The sequence below is a fragment of the Telopea speciosissima genome, unplaced genomic scaffold (genome assembly GCF_018873765.1).
Source record: "Telopea speciosissima isolate NSW1024214 ecotype Mountain lineage unplaced genomic scaffold, Tspe_v1 Tspe_v1.0012, whole genome shotgun sequence".
In the NCBI taxonomy this organism is placed as follows: Eukaryota; Viridiplantae; Streptophyta; class Magnoliopsida; order Proteales; family Proteaceae; genus Telopea; species Telopea speciosissima.
This window is the reverse complement of record NW_025317348.1, coordinates 195,001-210,364: the sequence shown is the minus strand read 5'-3', so window position 1 is coordinate 210,364 and position 15,364 is coordinate 195,001. Positions and strand designations below refer to the sequence as shown.

Genomic DNA, 15,364 nt, shown 5'->3' with positions numbered 1-15,364 from the left:
ATCAACTCAAGTTCGTTCGCTCTTACTTACTATACGATGTAACTTGCTTTTGCATTTGCTTTCTTCTTTGATTCCCCTTCTGTCTTTTGAATCGGGTCCAGTCAAAAAACAAACATCGAACTTAGTGCACAATCACTGAATGTCTCAGTGGTGGTTCTTTGTTCTGTACTAAAAGGTTTTTTTTTCCTCCACTTCAATCGAAAACTAAAGAAAAGAGAAGAGAGTAGGGGCCCTTTAGGGAGCGCATGCTATGCTATATAAATCAATCACTCTACAGGAACTCTGTTATAATAGTTTCAAAGAGAGATAGATAAGATAGTTACAGTCACAGTGAGTCGAACCGATTCCTGCAATTGCGGTCAGTCTCGCTACCTCTTTAGTTGCCGCCCCCTATCTCTAATGCCTTTTTTCGAGAAAAGGTCCCATACGGAGAAGAATAAAAGGATAGGCATCGTATCTAATCAACTCCGGCTTAGCGTCGAACCCACTTCGGCAACCAAGATAGAACCACCAAGGCAAGGCAACGCGTACACCACCAACTAGTCAACCCGTTATCCCCCTCTTTGTTTGGTTCTCCTTTAGCGCTTTCCCTTGGCCCCGGGGTAGATAAAACAAAAGCATGGAGTGAATTGGTTTGACTCACCACTTTTTGATGACCAACAAGCACGATGTTCCGTTCTCATATCGGATGAATGGCCAGTCTTACTATACAACTCTTTGGAGATCAGAGCCGGCCACCTCAGTGAGAGTTTAGCTTTAATGTAAACCAGGGCAAAAAAAAAAGGCCCCTCCAACGCTACGGTTCAACGCGAAAAAAACATAAAACGACCCTCACTTAGAATGCTTATCCATGCTCAAAGCCATCATTGAAGTAGGGCGAGCTACGTTGGTATCTCAACGGGTTGGTTTGGCCAATAGTGGACCTTGTTGCAGTTGCAATCCTCGCTTTATTTAGTAGTTAGTCTTCCTTATGCAGCGGTTGGGTACAATCGGGTGGTTTCACAGCCATATGCTTCGTCATGTTGGAACATGTTAAAAAGAATCTTCCGGTGAGCAAGTCAACCCAATACATTATTAGGTTAGGGAGCCGTATTTGAACTCAAGGGTTCCCGCAATTAAAATCCGGGAACTGAGAACAACTTATTAAGGGATTGGAAAAGACGCACCAGTCGTCCCAAACAACTGATTTATCAGCTTCGAAATTCCCGCGCTGCCCCGACCGGACGGGACCCACGGAGATCGTGATGACGGCTCATAGTTGGATCTCACTATGAAACATTCGAATCGACCGGACCCAACTATATTTTAGAAAAAGAGTCAAAATCATTGCCACGTCCCAAGTGAAGGAGGATACACCTAGCGCTCCACCCGGGGCATGGGAACTTTATACCAAGTTAGTTGAATGACCGGCGCTCAGAGCATAGCTCTGAGGGAAGCGGGTGGCGACTGATGAAAGGTCTTTATATTCGAGCGCCTTTCGAAGCCAAACCATAGATGGAAGAACCCTTAACACTCCTTGCCCTAATTGGAAAAATGGAAGGACGCGGGCGGGATATTACTGAATGGAGCTTCGGGATAAAGACACTTTCTTCGTTGGGCGAACTTAGTTGTTCCCAAAGGGAGACTCTCATTGGGACGAAAAGCTAACGTTCGAGTTAACCCAGGCCCAGGAAAGCTTTAGCTTTCGGAACAATCCAATCGTATAAATATTGCATTAATTGCTATGCCACTCTTTCTTTCTGTCTTTCTTTTCTATTCTTCTTTTTGAGTTTTCGCCATTGGTTACTGGTCAAGCCACTGGAATGGAATAAGATAAGAATCTCTGGTTTTGAAAAAGCCTCTCCACTTACTCGTAACAGGCTTTCCCTCTGTAGAAGACTTCTTCCGAATGGCATAATTGTCCGCAAATGCGCCTCAATCTTCAAAGAAGACTGACTCCTCCTTCTCCTTTAGGATAGGTCTTTCAGAGCCTTCTTTCCTGATCTACGACCACCCTCGACCACCCTCTCCTGGTGGTCGAGCAGATAAAAGTAACCCGCTTCGCCCTTAGTGACTTCTGACCTAAGTAAACTAATATTGTCACGGGTTCGGGTCAAGGCGCTCAGGTGCGCATACAGTCTTATAGACTACACCAATACAGAGGATTCGAGAGAGGAGCGATAAAACCAAAGTGCTCCAGCCAGAACCATGTATCAGCCATAGCACTCTACATTGGATGTAAAATCTTATCTACCCACTGAGTGGATCGAGACCAAAGTCTACAGGACACCACATCGAACGTAACTCGCACTGCGCTAGCGCCTAAAGGCTGCGGCGCGCTCCGAGTCCGTACGAGATCATAACACCGAAACATAAGACCATCGGAAAGCAATTAAAGCAGTCTCTTTGAAGACCCTTCCAGGACTGGATGGCGTCCCTGCTCAGGTGTTTACCACAGGATGGTACCAGGGATCAGGCTCGCCCTTTTAAATGGGTTCTACAGATGAGTCTTTCTAGTTTCGACTTTCAGTCTGCTACTAATCCTTTTCCTTTATATCTGCAGGAAATGATAGCGTCTGTCTTACTTCCACGAGACCTTGCATGAAAAGGTTCGGTACGGACTCGTAGCTAATGTCTTTATGACACATCATTGGAGAGTGCGGAACATTCCTCTTCCGTTTTTCTTCCTTTCCTTCTTCCTCTACTTCCTTCTCTTTCACTATTCTCTTCCGGGCTGACTGCTTCGTTCCTTGAGACGAGCTTTCTGTGCCTTTCTCGTTCCTAATCTGCGTGATAAGCGCAGAAAATTCCTCATATTCCGCACAGGTAGCCCCTCTCCATTCTTCATAGTCGGGTGTCGATTGGAGCAGACAGTAAGCGTCTTTCCCATAGTTGTAAATGGGGCCGTTGCTTCTTTGGCCGTATCTTGCTGGTGAAGAACAAAACACGCCTGTATCAGAAGCAGACATGGCAGCGGGACTTGTAGGCAGAGGTCCAACAGAAGAACCAAGTAACTGCAGGCACCTCCAGCGCCCTTATAAAAAACTAACCTAACCGACTGAACTTCTTTTTGCGTAATATAAATAAGAAAGATCAGTGAGCGCATGCCGTCTCCTGCAGATGTGGGCTTTCGGGGTGAGGAGAACAGCTTTCCATTAATCTTTTTCATATATTTTCTGCTACTCACCCCGAACAGCGATCTAAAGAGAAAAGAGATACGAAAAGGAATGAAAAAGATCCACCGCGCCTTACTCAAATAGGGGCGAAAGGACTTCCTCGCTTAGAACGACAGGAGCCCTCCCATTGCTTGTCCATACGTCACGTGTTGACCCATTTCTCGTCCATCGGCCTATCCTCGGGTAGCTACCTTTGTTTACCAGACGTGCTAACGCCCTAACAATCATATGTCACAGCACAAAAGAAAAGAGTGGTTCGCCGTCAAAGGAGGAGGGAAGGGTCTGAAAGAGATTGATTAGCAGGGATAACGGAAAGAGGTGCGGGATAAACTGGATCTGTTGTTGCGGCTGATGCCTCATCTGCCGTATTTTGTCTAGGAACCTCTTTCTCTTACGGAGAAAGAGTTGACAGGCAATATACTAAAAAAAAAAAGTGAAATGCGCCTGCTGTGAAACCGCCCTTTCGAGCATCTTATTCGCAATCCCTTCCTAAGCAAGGATCACAAAAAGAATCGATTTCTTAAAAAGGTAAAGAAAACCACGAAGCAAAGAGAGTCCACCTAGCTACATGCCCCGCAACCCTCACTCAATGCTCCCCTTGTCCAGCTCTCCTCTACCGCTTCGCTTCGCTCAGCTCCTACATCTGCTCCCTTGGCCCCAGCGAAGTGTGAAAGTCACTCGTTTGATGAATTCCTCGTGGAACGTGTAACAGACACGACCTATCTAGCGGCTTCTGTCTCTGCTACTGATAGTGACTGCCGCTCGGACGGATACAGGCTCGCTAGACCTGCCACTGTTATTTCTTCTCCAGCCCCTTGACGTTCTGCATCGATCTTCCACTCTTCTTTCTTGGCGACGAGACGAGACCTGAACCACCCATCTCCGTTCTTGTTCCCGCTCCTGTTGTTCCTGAGACGAGACCAACACTACCCTTTGTCCGGACGATCGCATTCGTACTCACTGACCTATGGTTTGACGAAACTCTCTAAACTCTCGAGTTGATTGCTTCTGCCGCCTTGCTACGAGCTACCCGGAAATGCCTTAAGCCCGATAGCTACCCAATTGTGCACCATTTTCCTTCCCGGGATAAACGGAAAGAGTTTTTTCAAAAGCGAGAAAAGCTGACAACCAGAGGGGGAAGCGGGGAACGAAGCACGAGTTGCTGACAGCTACACCGGCAATGCCCAAAGCTCCTTGGACTATTTCACTACCGATTGATCCACTACTGGGACGGACTATTCTTTCACTACTGACTGAGACTGTACTTACTGACGGACTTACATCCAGGGAGTGAATTCTCTAGGTTAGGTGTCCTGGCGGACCCTGGTGGACCGGTTGGTGTTCATCAGTCAGTTTGCTTCTTTCTTTGACTGACTGACGTAATTTATTTGCCGTTCCTTCCGATTCGGATGGAGATGCGGAATCTTCTTCTCTGTATTAGCCACCCTTCTTCACAGAAAAAGAGAGCTCAGAAGACCTCGTCTATTACGGTACGGAAAAATCAATGGCACCGGAGGAAACTCAGTCCAGAGAATGGAATGTCAGTTAGGGAACAGTAGTCAGACGCAGACCAGCGCAGGTGGGCGCCACAGCTGTCTTCCTCCATGTGATATCACGCAACAGGTTTGGAACCCTTATTTACACGATTTAGAAAATTAGAACCCGGTCGATCGGAGTACCTCTCTGTAGCACAAACCAACCGATCGAGATGTATCGTCGAAGAGGTCGTCGATCGGAGTACCCCTCCTTAGTTTGACGCTTTTAGGCCTCCGGTCAGTCAGGGGTTGACATGACACCGGATTTAGTGGGAATTCATTCATTTCCCCACCAACCGACCTCGCTTTGGAACTCGATTTCGAACCCCCTACTTATTTGCTGGATCATCGTTTGTTTCTAGGATCAAGGGCCTTCTAAAGGAGGCACTAAAGCTTTAACTGACCCCGCCCATCTTCCTCCTCCAGTTCGAGCTCACAGCCCGATCCTTCGCCATAGGATTATTCCTACTCTGTATGAATCGGTTCTGTCGCTTTAAGCCCCTTCCCTCCACCGCACACTAAAGCTGCCTACAGAGCCGGGCTCAGCGAATCAAGCAGTGAAGACTTTTTCTCCAGCTAAAAGAAAAAAAAATGAAGCAAATCACCCTCCCTCCCCTTCGTCAATAAGGTAACAAAAGAAAGCGGTTTATCCAAAAGTGCGACAAGCAAGTGGGGTTACACGCGCCATACAGCTGTGAATACTTGTATCTACTTTTTGTTCAAATTCAATACCACTTTTTGTCTTCTTTTTTGTATCATTTTTCATCTACTTTTTTCAAAAAGATAGATTTCCAATCAATTCCTTTCGTCAAACAGGATAGAAAACAACACTGCTTTTCGTAAAAAGCTAAAAAAGCTGCACACTGACCTTCCACCCGAAATGCCCTAGGCTTGTGAGAAACAGCAGGATATGTTGTTTCGGGATAAACAGGATGATCTCTTGTTTCGGGATAGACTGGACCCGTTGGCTAGAAAGAAATAAAAAAAGGAGCTCTTGCTTGCTCTAACCTTCCCCTCTCACCGCCCTGGTTCAGATGCGTCTGCTGATTCATCGGATTAGGATTATTCTACTTTCGCTGCTTCGGATGCTTCCTCGGAATCCGCTTGTGAAACAGCTTCTCGTTACACCACCTGACACGACCCAAGATCGATTTGCTATAGGGAGATCAAAAGCTTGCTGTGAAGCCAAATCCTGTCCCCCGAAGGCCCAAACATGGAAAAATGCTGTTTGTTATCGTTATACGAAGTCATGGGTAACACTCCTTCATTCGTTGGTCTGTTCCAGTTGGGCAGCTGTCACACGGCAACCAGCTCTCCCCATAGCCCTAAGCGCGCGTCACGGTTAATGCGCGCGCATTTATTATGTAATGGTTCTTCCCCTGAACAAAGCGAAGCGACACTCCTATCGGAGCCTTGCGCACTTGAATGGATCTTACGTCGAACAGGTTACCGACCCGCAAAGCTCCGCAGAGCTGTCGTATGCGGGCACTACTGGGCCCACGGCTTCTCGACGCCAATCTCGCACTTGACGCGCAATACGCACTGTTAGTACCATCGATCGACGAAGAGTTGAACTCCCATAGCTAGTTGCTCGCGCCAGCTAGATTCTGTCCGATCCTGGGAAAGACTTATACTAATAAGAATTTCATTTCGGGTACCAAAAAAAGACACATAATCACATATCACATCGCATCCGGCTAAAATACAAATAGGATCAGGAAAGCTTTAGCTTCGAAAAACAATGCAATAGCTTCGCAAAAGGCAAAGCCCAAAATGGCATAACCAAATGATTGTTTAGCCAATGATGGATTTCGCGCCACGGAATGAATCGAGGAACTAAGGACGTTTCCAATACCGACAGCAGCTCCCGCTGAAGCAATTGTAGCAGCTCTGGCACCCATTGATTGATCATAACGATATCGTGGAAATGCTGCACGGACCCATATATATAGGAACGGAAACAGACCTGAGAAAGAAGTCGTCTTGGTATTGGATCCGCTCTTTTCTTTCGTATCACGAAAGCCTTGTCAATGATCGAACTTTTCAAATTTATTGATACTTTACGTTCTATATGCTAACCATTATATTATTAAACTATCTTAGATGAGTCATCGAAAAAAGGGTCAACGCCCAATAATATGATCTAAAAAAGATCTATATGTAAAGGTTGGGTCTTGACCCTTCCTGTTTAATATTGTTTATGATGAAGGACAGGTGATTATCAAGCAAATCCCGGTGAACAGCGGATTCCATTCTGTTTAAATTCTCAACCTGTTTTTCCACAAACTCGAAAGCTTCCTCCCTCATGTTGTCATAGGGTGAAATTAGAAGAATTTCTTCTAGGGCTGGTTCACTGAGAAGCGTTTCAAAAAGGAGATCTTGGGCACGTTTTCTCCCGGACGGCTATATCTAAAATTTCGCTGTTTAGCGCCGAAAGATATGCTTGTGCACCAATGGTAGAAGCTTCATTCAAATGATCCCGGACTATGGACTCATATTGACCGGGATGCTCTTGAGCAAGAATTCTATGACCCAAAAGTGCTGAACATTCGCGTATACGAGAAAAGAGCTCGGCTTCCCTTTTCGCGCTGAACACGCGAAAATGCGGAATTGCCTCAGCAGCACCGCCTTCACCCAGATCAGCCGCTGGTTCTTGAGAATCTGCTGCATAAACTATTATTGGAACAAATTCGATGTTAAAAAAAAAAAAAAAAAGAAGGGTCTGAAAGAGCTATGGGCTTCTCTGAGAAGTTCACTATCGACTTCCAGAAGAGACACGAGCCGACCAGACGGGTGTATCAGTACATCGCAAGAAAGCAGCTTAGAAATGCATTGCAAACTAAAGGGGAATGCCTCTTCATAACAGGAATGACTACTCATATGCGCTTTAAAGGACGTTACGTTCCTGCCTTTCGGGTGAGAGGCAGTCACTTCACTCCATAAGCAACTCTAAAAGAAAGACAGCTATTCAGCAAAAAAAAATTCTTCCACAGTGGTTTTTTTTCTTGAAATTTATTATAATAAAAAGAATCCGTAAGTAACTCAGTGTCAGTCAGTAAGTCGACAGAGAATGAAATTCATATCAGTACAGAATACAGGAATGATTTATTTTATTACATATTATAATTCTTTATTTTTTACTTGTTTCTAAACTATCTTTTTGAAGCAGATAGTTCACAGTGCTCATTCTATAGATACTGGAAAAGGACACAGTGTTTGGCATGCCTTATATTGACTTACTTGAGTTTATACAAGGGATCTTTAACGCGGCTCACGAGGCGCCCCCGCTGGCGCCAGAACCGGCGGAAGTTCCCCACGCCGATCCCGAAGCCGAACTACAGCAGCGTGAGGTAATGAAATTCTATTCACACTTTCATTCTAGAGCAAGTTCGTGATCGGTGTGAAAGGCGACCGTGGCAAAGGCGGCTATCCGTTCATTTTCCTGAAATGGAAGAAATCTACTCCCAGATTGCAGACAACATTCTTTCAAACGATCTGGAACTCTCTGCCGACACGGACACGGATGCCACAACCCTACGCGAATGGCTGCAGGAGATTGAGAAGAACAAGAGGCTCCTGCAGCCCATCATAAGAAGACAGCTTACGGATTAGTTGCCGCTCAGTTGAAAGCTATGGGACTCTGAAAGATGGAAACAGGGGAGTTGGCTGATAAAGATGGACAGTAACGATCGCGTAATATCAATTTATCGGCCTCGTCATCGAAAGCGGCTTCCAATTGCTCGGAAATTCTCAGCTATATGGGGGGCTTGGATGGTGAGCAAAAACAATTGATCAAGAAGTTGGTCAACTTTCGCATGAAAGAAGGTAAAAGAACGAGAGTTCGTGCTATTGTTTATCAAACTTTTCATCGCCCAGCTCGAACTGAACGCGATGTAATCAAACTTATGGTTGACGCCGTAGAGAATATAAAGCCCATATGCGAAGTGGAAAAAGTAGGAGTCGCAGGTACTATTTATGATGTCCCTGGGATTGTAGCCAGGGATCGTCAACAAACCTTAGCTATTCGTTGGATCCTTGGAGCAGCTTTCAAACGACGTATAAGCTACAGGATAAGCTTAGAGAAATGTTCATTTGCTGAGATACTGGATGCTTACCGAAAGAGGGGAATTGCACGTAAGAAAAGGGAGAATCTTCATGGACTGGCTTCCACCAATCGAAGTTTCGCGCATTTCAGATGGTGGTAAAGTGAGACCACATAAAGAGCTCTTCCTCATTCAGTCAGATTTTTCAGTAAGATATGGTTTGACCCTTTTCCTTTTTGAATCTTCATATAGAACTACGTTACCTCATACTCCCCCCTTCATTCATTGAGTTGGAGGAATCCATAGGAGGCCCGCCCGTTATGCATTGCATGATAGAACCTTTCTTTGTATGACTTCTCTTTTGCCTCAGGTCGAATGAGGGAGATAAATCAAACAAATCAATAGGCCATGAATGAAGAAGTAGTGGGCCTTTCGCCCTCTTTCGTCTGACTCGGGGAGCTGATAAATGCACTTCAAAGGGAGGGAAGGAAGCGATCTCGTACTAATTTTTAGGTAGGACGAAGCGCGCTGTATCCATCCATGAAACTAAACATCTCGTACCCTGCCGTATGATCAATGAAAATCATAATATTGGGCAGGGTAAAATCGTCCTTGGGACAGGCCTTGTTGAGATCCCGGAAATCGACACAAAGACGAATCTGCCCATTCTTTTTCTTTACCGGCACGACCTTTGCTAACCAATCTGGATGCTTCTCAGTTCGGATAAAGTTGGCAGCCAATAATTGTTCAACTTATGCCTCAAGTGATAGGTTGTGCGGGTCTGAACTTCCTGGCCGCTTGTTTCACAGGAGTCAAGTTCGGTCCCCTATGGAGTAAGGGGGGTGTGGGTTGTGTCAATACATCTGAGAGAAAGAGTACAGATGAGATCGCCAACCCAAAATCCCCCCGAGCTAACGGCGGACGTAAGAGTGCCTAGAAAGTACGGGAAGAGGGAAAGGACCGCCCCCAAAAAAATCATCAACTTCCCCCTTTTCGAGAGCTACCCGTTCGAGTCGAAAGAGCAGACTAAATCGATAGGAGAGGTCGTCAGGCACACGGGGGACCGGAACCTAAAAGCGTCAAATAGGGCACAAAAGAGGGCCCTTTACGTCTAAGGGGGACCCGGACCCGTACTTCCTTAAGGATAGGGGAGATACGATCGTGAAGTAGGAAGCCTGATGAAAACAGGTAAATGAAACTTTCAGAATTAGACCGTAAATCCTGGTTCAGAAGAGGGACAGGAGAAACCAAAGGGAAAGGGGCGAGCCTCGAAAGTGTGCTGGGAAGGCCCCAGGCGCCGTCAGGCCCAGGAAAGCTTCCCCCCTTATGACTTGAGTGTGCTTACCCCCAGCAACCCCCTATGCCAAACCAGTTGAGTGCAAGGAGGTACGAGCAGAGGAGCTTCCCGGGTAGCAAGCTAGTTAGGAGAGAAGTCAAACACACTGGCAGGGAGTAACCTTCGGCACCTAGCGTTTCAGAGGGCTAAAGACGGAAGAGAGGAGACGCGCTGAAGGTTATGGAATACTAAAAGCACCCGTTGATCCAGAATGAGCCGAACAGATAGCTCCAAGTCAAAGGACAGAAACTGGGGAACGCTTGGCATACAGGTCGAGGACGATAGTTGATTGATGCTTGTCCACTTCAATCTGAACCCGGTTAGAGCAAGCACAAAGAGAAGGTGTAACGCGAGGATCGTAGATTCGACCGACATACGCAACTTCTGGAGCAATGTCGGTTTCTCCATCTCAACACAGCCACTGTAATTAGAGGTGACCACGGTACCATACGGATACCGACGTGACGGATGATCGACGTCGCCCTTCGTTCCTAACCCGGAAGCCCCAAGTGACGAGCTCGAGGAGTCGGCACATGACCAAAGTACCTTCCCGTGTTCGAGGTCCAGAGGCTCAAGAACCAGCGTATCGTACCAGGGCAAGGATAGGAAGGGAAGGGAGAAGGCAAGGCACTAGTGAACACCAAAGTGGGGCAGTCGTCGGGTGTTGAGAGGGGGGCTGAGGACAGGGAGAAGGACAGGGAGCTGCGCCGGGTGAAGAAGTAAGGTGTTATAAGTGTATGGAAACGGGACATCGTTCTTTCGAGTGTCCTCGCCGGAGATTCGACGCACAAGCTCATTTCGTTGAGCCGGTAGAAGGAGAGAGGATGATTTGGTTGATATAGAGGGAGATCCGGTCTATGATGACGATGGTGGTGATGAACACGAAGAGGGAGAATTGGAAGCCGACGAGGGCGAATCGTTGCGGATTCGGAGAGCTATGTACACTCCTAAAGTCAAGACCGATGAGAGGTGGCTAAGGACAAAAATATTCCGCATGCGATGCACGTCGGGTGGCAAAGTTTGCAATGTCATCATCGATAGTGGGAGCTGTAAGAATATGGTCTCGAAGGAGATGGTGGAGAAGCTCAACCTCAAGTGCGAAAAAGACCCCCTGCGCCTGTAGTTAAATCCCATAGGCTTCCGGTAACAGTTCTCAGCCGTAGGCTTCCGGGATCCGTTCTCAGCACTCTTCGACAGCGGTCATTCTTTTCCTTCTTTGCCAAGCCAAGCTAAGAGACTTTCAAAGTATGGTTAGGGCTAGCGCGCCTTGAGTAATAGCTTTCCAGACAGCCCCCAGAGTAGCCAATTCGAGGGACTCATCCAACAGTGCCGGCTTGTGCTTGCTAGTCGGCTACCATCCTTATTGCTGAAGTACCTCCCGTGTTCCTTGTGGTCTCCTTCTATGACTGGATGCGCTTTTTCTCTTTTGGAGTGGATGCAAAACCCTTTTTTTCTTTAGTTTTGATGTAAATTGCCTACTGCCGAGTCAGGACCTGGGGGTCTCTACGTGGTGCATGTCGCAGATACAATTGACGCGACTACACGTAGGCGCGGCCTGTTTAGCTTTGTGATCAGTCTGTACCGGCCTGAGCAAGCGGATCGGGTGTTTTGCATTTCAGAGAAGGGCCGCCATTTAGCTACCGCGAGCGATGGAGTCTCAAATAAGGCCTTCCACTTTTCGGATAAAAAGCACATTCTGTAGCTCTGCAAGGAACAGGGATGGGCCCGGCTAGTAAGCGTTTCAAGGGCACTGATTGGATTATTACCAGAGACGAAGGGTTTGAACCACGATATCAATGTAGCCAAAACATCCAGTGATTCTCCCCGGTCCCATGCCCATCCTAACGCTGCCTTCGCCAAAGTCCTTCACTGCGGCCCAGTTGGCGGCAGAACCGGCTGTGAAATCCATCAACGATGTGACCCGCTCCGGACGCATCTATCAACCGGCCCATCTCAAGGTTGTTTTTTCCAGTCATACCTTCTATCTTGCCTCCGCCGACGCCCCCTAGAAGGTATGAAGTGTCTGAGCCGTAGAAGGTGGCCCAGCAGCTGCGGTTCTTATTCCTCCGGGCAGGCCTTGTCACATCTTATTTAGTTTGCGCTTTCCCGCATAGGCGACAATCGATCTTGTTGAATAACCACCACCTCTTCCCTTTCCATTACAGCGATCTCACTCTGGTCCGGATCCCGGTGCGCTTCGTTCAGCAGGACGTATAGAATGATAGTCCGGTAGAGCGCTTACCAATTCTCACGAGGAACGGAGCAAGCCCCTAGCAGCTTAAGCAAGCCATGCATGCCCTGCATCACGCCACAGCTTCAAGGGCTCAGCGCAGAACGAATCGTAGGCTGAGCGACTCGCCCGAGCAAGGCGCCAAACAACGGACTAAGGCTTTTTTCGATTCAGTTTCAAAAATGAATAGAAAAAACTTTCCGGTCAGAGAGACAAATTCACCAGCGGCAGTTCAAGCTTTTTTCCCTGGTGAAGCGCTGCCTCTACGGGTAGTGCTAGTGCGGGTATCGATCTCGATCCGTGGGATCTGCTGATTCCGGGTCAACCAGCACGGTTCCGGGTTATCAACGAGCCATCGACTTGGAAAGGATACTGGGCGAAGTCAATGGGCTTTCTAACCGCCTTTCTTTTCTCACCGATCGATGCCTCCCCCCTTTACTAGTCAGTGGCCTACCCCGGGCTCCACTAGGTCTCGATCAAGAACTCCAACGCACCGCGCCCGGTACACAGCTTCTTCCATTAATACAAGGGCGGCAGACTAGCTTCATTATTCGATCCTCTCCACATGATGATATCTATTCCCAGAAACCGAGAATCCGATTAGCTCCTTATACATGATTGTTATGAATACCAATGAGACCCACCCTTACTACCAAACGAATTATATCCCTCCCAAAACAACGGATTATGAGGCGTCTTACAACCGTTGGGTCTGACATTGGGGGGTGTGGAAACGTGTACAATGATGTGGAATTGTGTATGTGTATAAAGGCATATTCTTGATAGGATTCCCGAGAAAGGAGCTATTTATCTCATTCAACCTTGGAATGAAAGGCATATGAGATATTCATCCAGTTGTTTTTGGAATTTGAATTGGATAAGAATTTTTTTTATTTTTTTATACTCAGGGCTTTTAGTAGTAGTAGTAAGGTAGCCATGGTTCAAAGAAAGGCTTGGATCTAAGGTAGCGGTAGCCTTAGTCTCGGATAGATGATCGCCCCCCTGATAGAGCTGCTATGGATGACTTCATCTCGTGTGTTAACAACTTGGGAGTTGTGGATGCTGCTTTCTCTGGTTCCCGTTTTACATGGTGTAATAACCAGGCTGGCCTAAGCTGTATTTGGGCGAGACTGGATAGAGTCTTCATTAATCATGAATGGGCTTTCTCATTTGGCAAACCAGATACTCTTCACTTGAGCAGAATGTTTTCGGACCACTCCCCTCTTTTGATTCAACATAATTCTGATCCTTTTCATTTTCCAAGATTGTTCAAGTTTCAGAAAATGTGGCTGCTGGACGAGTCTTTTCTTGACTGTGTTCGCTCTTCTTGGGCTGCTCCTATGCAAGGCTCTCTTACTGAATTTTTCTGTCGTAAGTGTTGAAGGTTGAAGTGGCGCCTTAAAGATTGGAAAAAAAATTATTTCGGGAATATTTTCAACAAGGTAAAAGCTGCCGAGGATAATGTGAATAGTGCCGAGTTGTTGTTGCAGTCGGCTTGGTCGGATCAAGCCTATGCTGGCTGATCTACAAAAGGCCAAAGATGATCACCAGAAGGTACTCTGGCAAGAAGAAAGATTTTGGAGGCAAAAGTCGAGAGTGAAATGGTTGAAGGAAGGGGATAGATATACTCCATTCTTTCATACATCTGTTATGGTGAAACGGAAGAAAGCTTTGATTACGCGTGCTCGTTGTGCAGATGGATCTATGACGGAAGACATGGGCACCATTCAAAACTTGGCAGTTGACTACTTCAAATCTCTTTATTCTTCTGAAGAGCATAGCATTGATTAGAACATTCTTTAGGTGATCCCAAAGTGGAAGTTGGTAACTGAGGAGGAAAATCTTTTATTGTCTAATATGCCATCAGATGAGGAAATTAAAGAGGCAGTTGTGGACATGAATGCAGACGGGGCCCGGGGACCTGATGGATTTTCGGGTCACTTTTATGTTTCCTGCTGGGACATTATCAAATCGGATCTTTGTGCGGCTGTGAGAGAAATTTTCTCAGGAGGCAACATTCCGAAAGCAGTCAACTCAACATTGATCTCTCTTATTCCGAAAAGGGAGGATCCAACGGAGTTTTCGCACTTCAGGCCAATCAGTCTATGTAACTTTGTTTACAAGATCATTACTAAAGTGAAACATTCTCGTATTTGCAGGATCTTGCCTAAGCTCATATCCCCCGAGCAAGGTGCTTTTGTTCAGGGGAGGTCTATCTCGCAAAATATCGCCTTGGCCCACGAACTGGTGCAGGATCTTGATAGAAGATGCTTTGGCCATAATGTAATCTTGAAGCGTCACATGATGAAAGCCTACGACAGATTGGAGTGGGACTTTCTCCTGGCTGTCCTTCGGAAATTTTGGTTCGATGACAGGATGGTGCTGCTCATCAACAATAGTATATCTTCTGCATGGTTCTCTGTCATGGTAAACGGCTGTCAATGTGGCCATTTCTTGGGCACCAGAGGAATTCGTCAAGGTGACCCCCTCTCCCCCACTTTATTCATTTTTGCGGAAGAGGTCCAACGTAGATGGTTGACCAAGCTCTTCATGGAGCAACAAACTTGTGCTTACAAAGTGCCAAGAAAGTGCGGAATCATATCCCATCTGCTATATGCGGATGATACCATAGTTTTCTGCAATGGCAGGAAATCGACTGAAGAGAAAGTTATGGATGTTATTCGGTGGGACCTCCGGCCCCCTCGGGACAGAAATGAAACCATAAAAAAAGCAGCTTTTTCATCTCAGACAAAGCCCCACCTAACCGAGCCTCTATAGTACAGTCCTGTACAGGTTTCCAAAGAGCTCGCGTGCCTTTCCTCACGCCCTTGGTGCACCCATCATAAAGGGCAGACCAAAGCTTGAATCTTTTTTCTTTTAAATTGATAAGATACAGGCAAAATTGGCGGGATGGAAGGCAAAGCTCATCTCTCTTGGCGGCAAGTTAACACTCCTCAAGCATGTCATCTATAGTATTCCCATACATATCTTGGCATCTATCTCTGTACCTGCATCTGTCCCCCGGCGAATTGAGAAAATCATGGCGAGCTTCTTCTGGGGAGAAG

At 46.7% G+C, this 15,364-nt stretch overlaps 1 protein-coding gene across 1 annotated transcript; it reads left to right on the top strand.

Moving 5' to 3' along the window:
• Window positions 1-8,114: 8,114 nt before the first annotated feature.
• On the top strand, window positions 8,115-10,794 carry LOC122647082 (ribosomal protein S7, mitochondrial). Its single transcript, XM_043840598.1, has one exon. The coding sequence runs from the start codon at window positions 8,449-8,451 to the stop codon at window positions 8,893-8,895; it is 447 nt and encodes a 148-aa protein (XP_043696533.1). The 5' UTR covers window positions 8,115-8,448; the 3' UTR covers window positions 8,896-10,794.
• Window positions 10,795-15,364: the final 4,570 nt, after the last annotated feature.

What these genes read in the sequence shown, in the direction of transcription:
- LOC122647082 (XM_043840598.1), top strand. Translation starts at nt 8,449, where the DNA reads ATGGGGGGCTTGGATGGTGAGCAAAAACAATTGATCAAGAAGTTGGTC.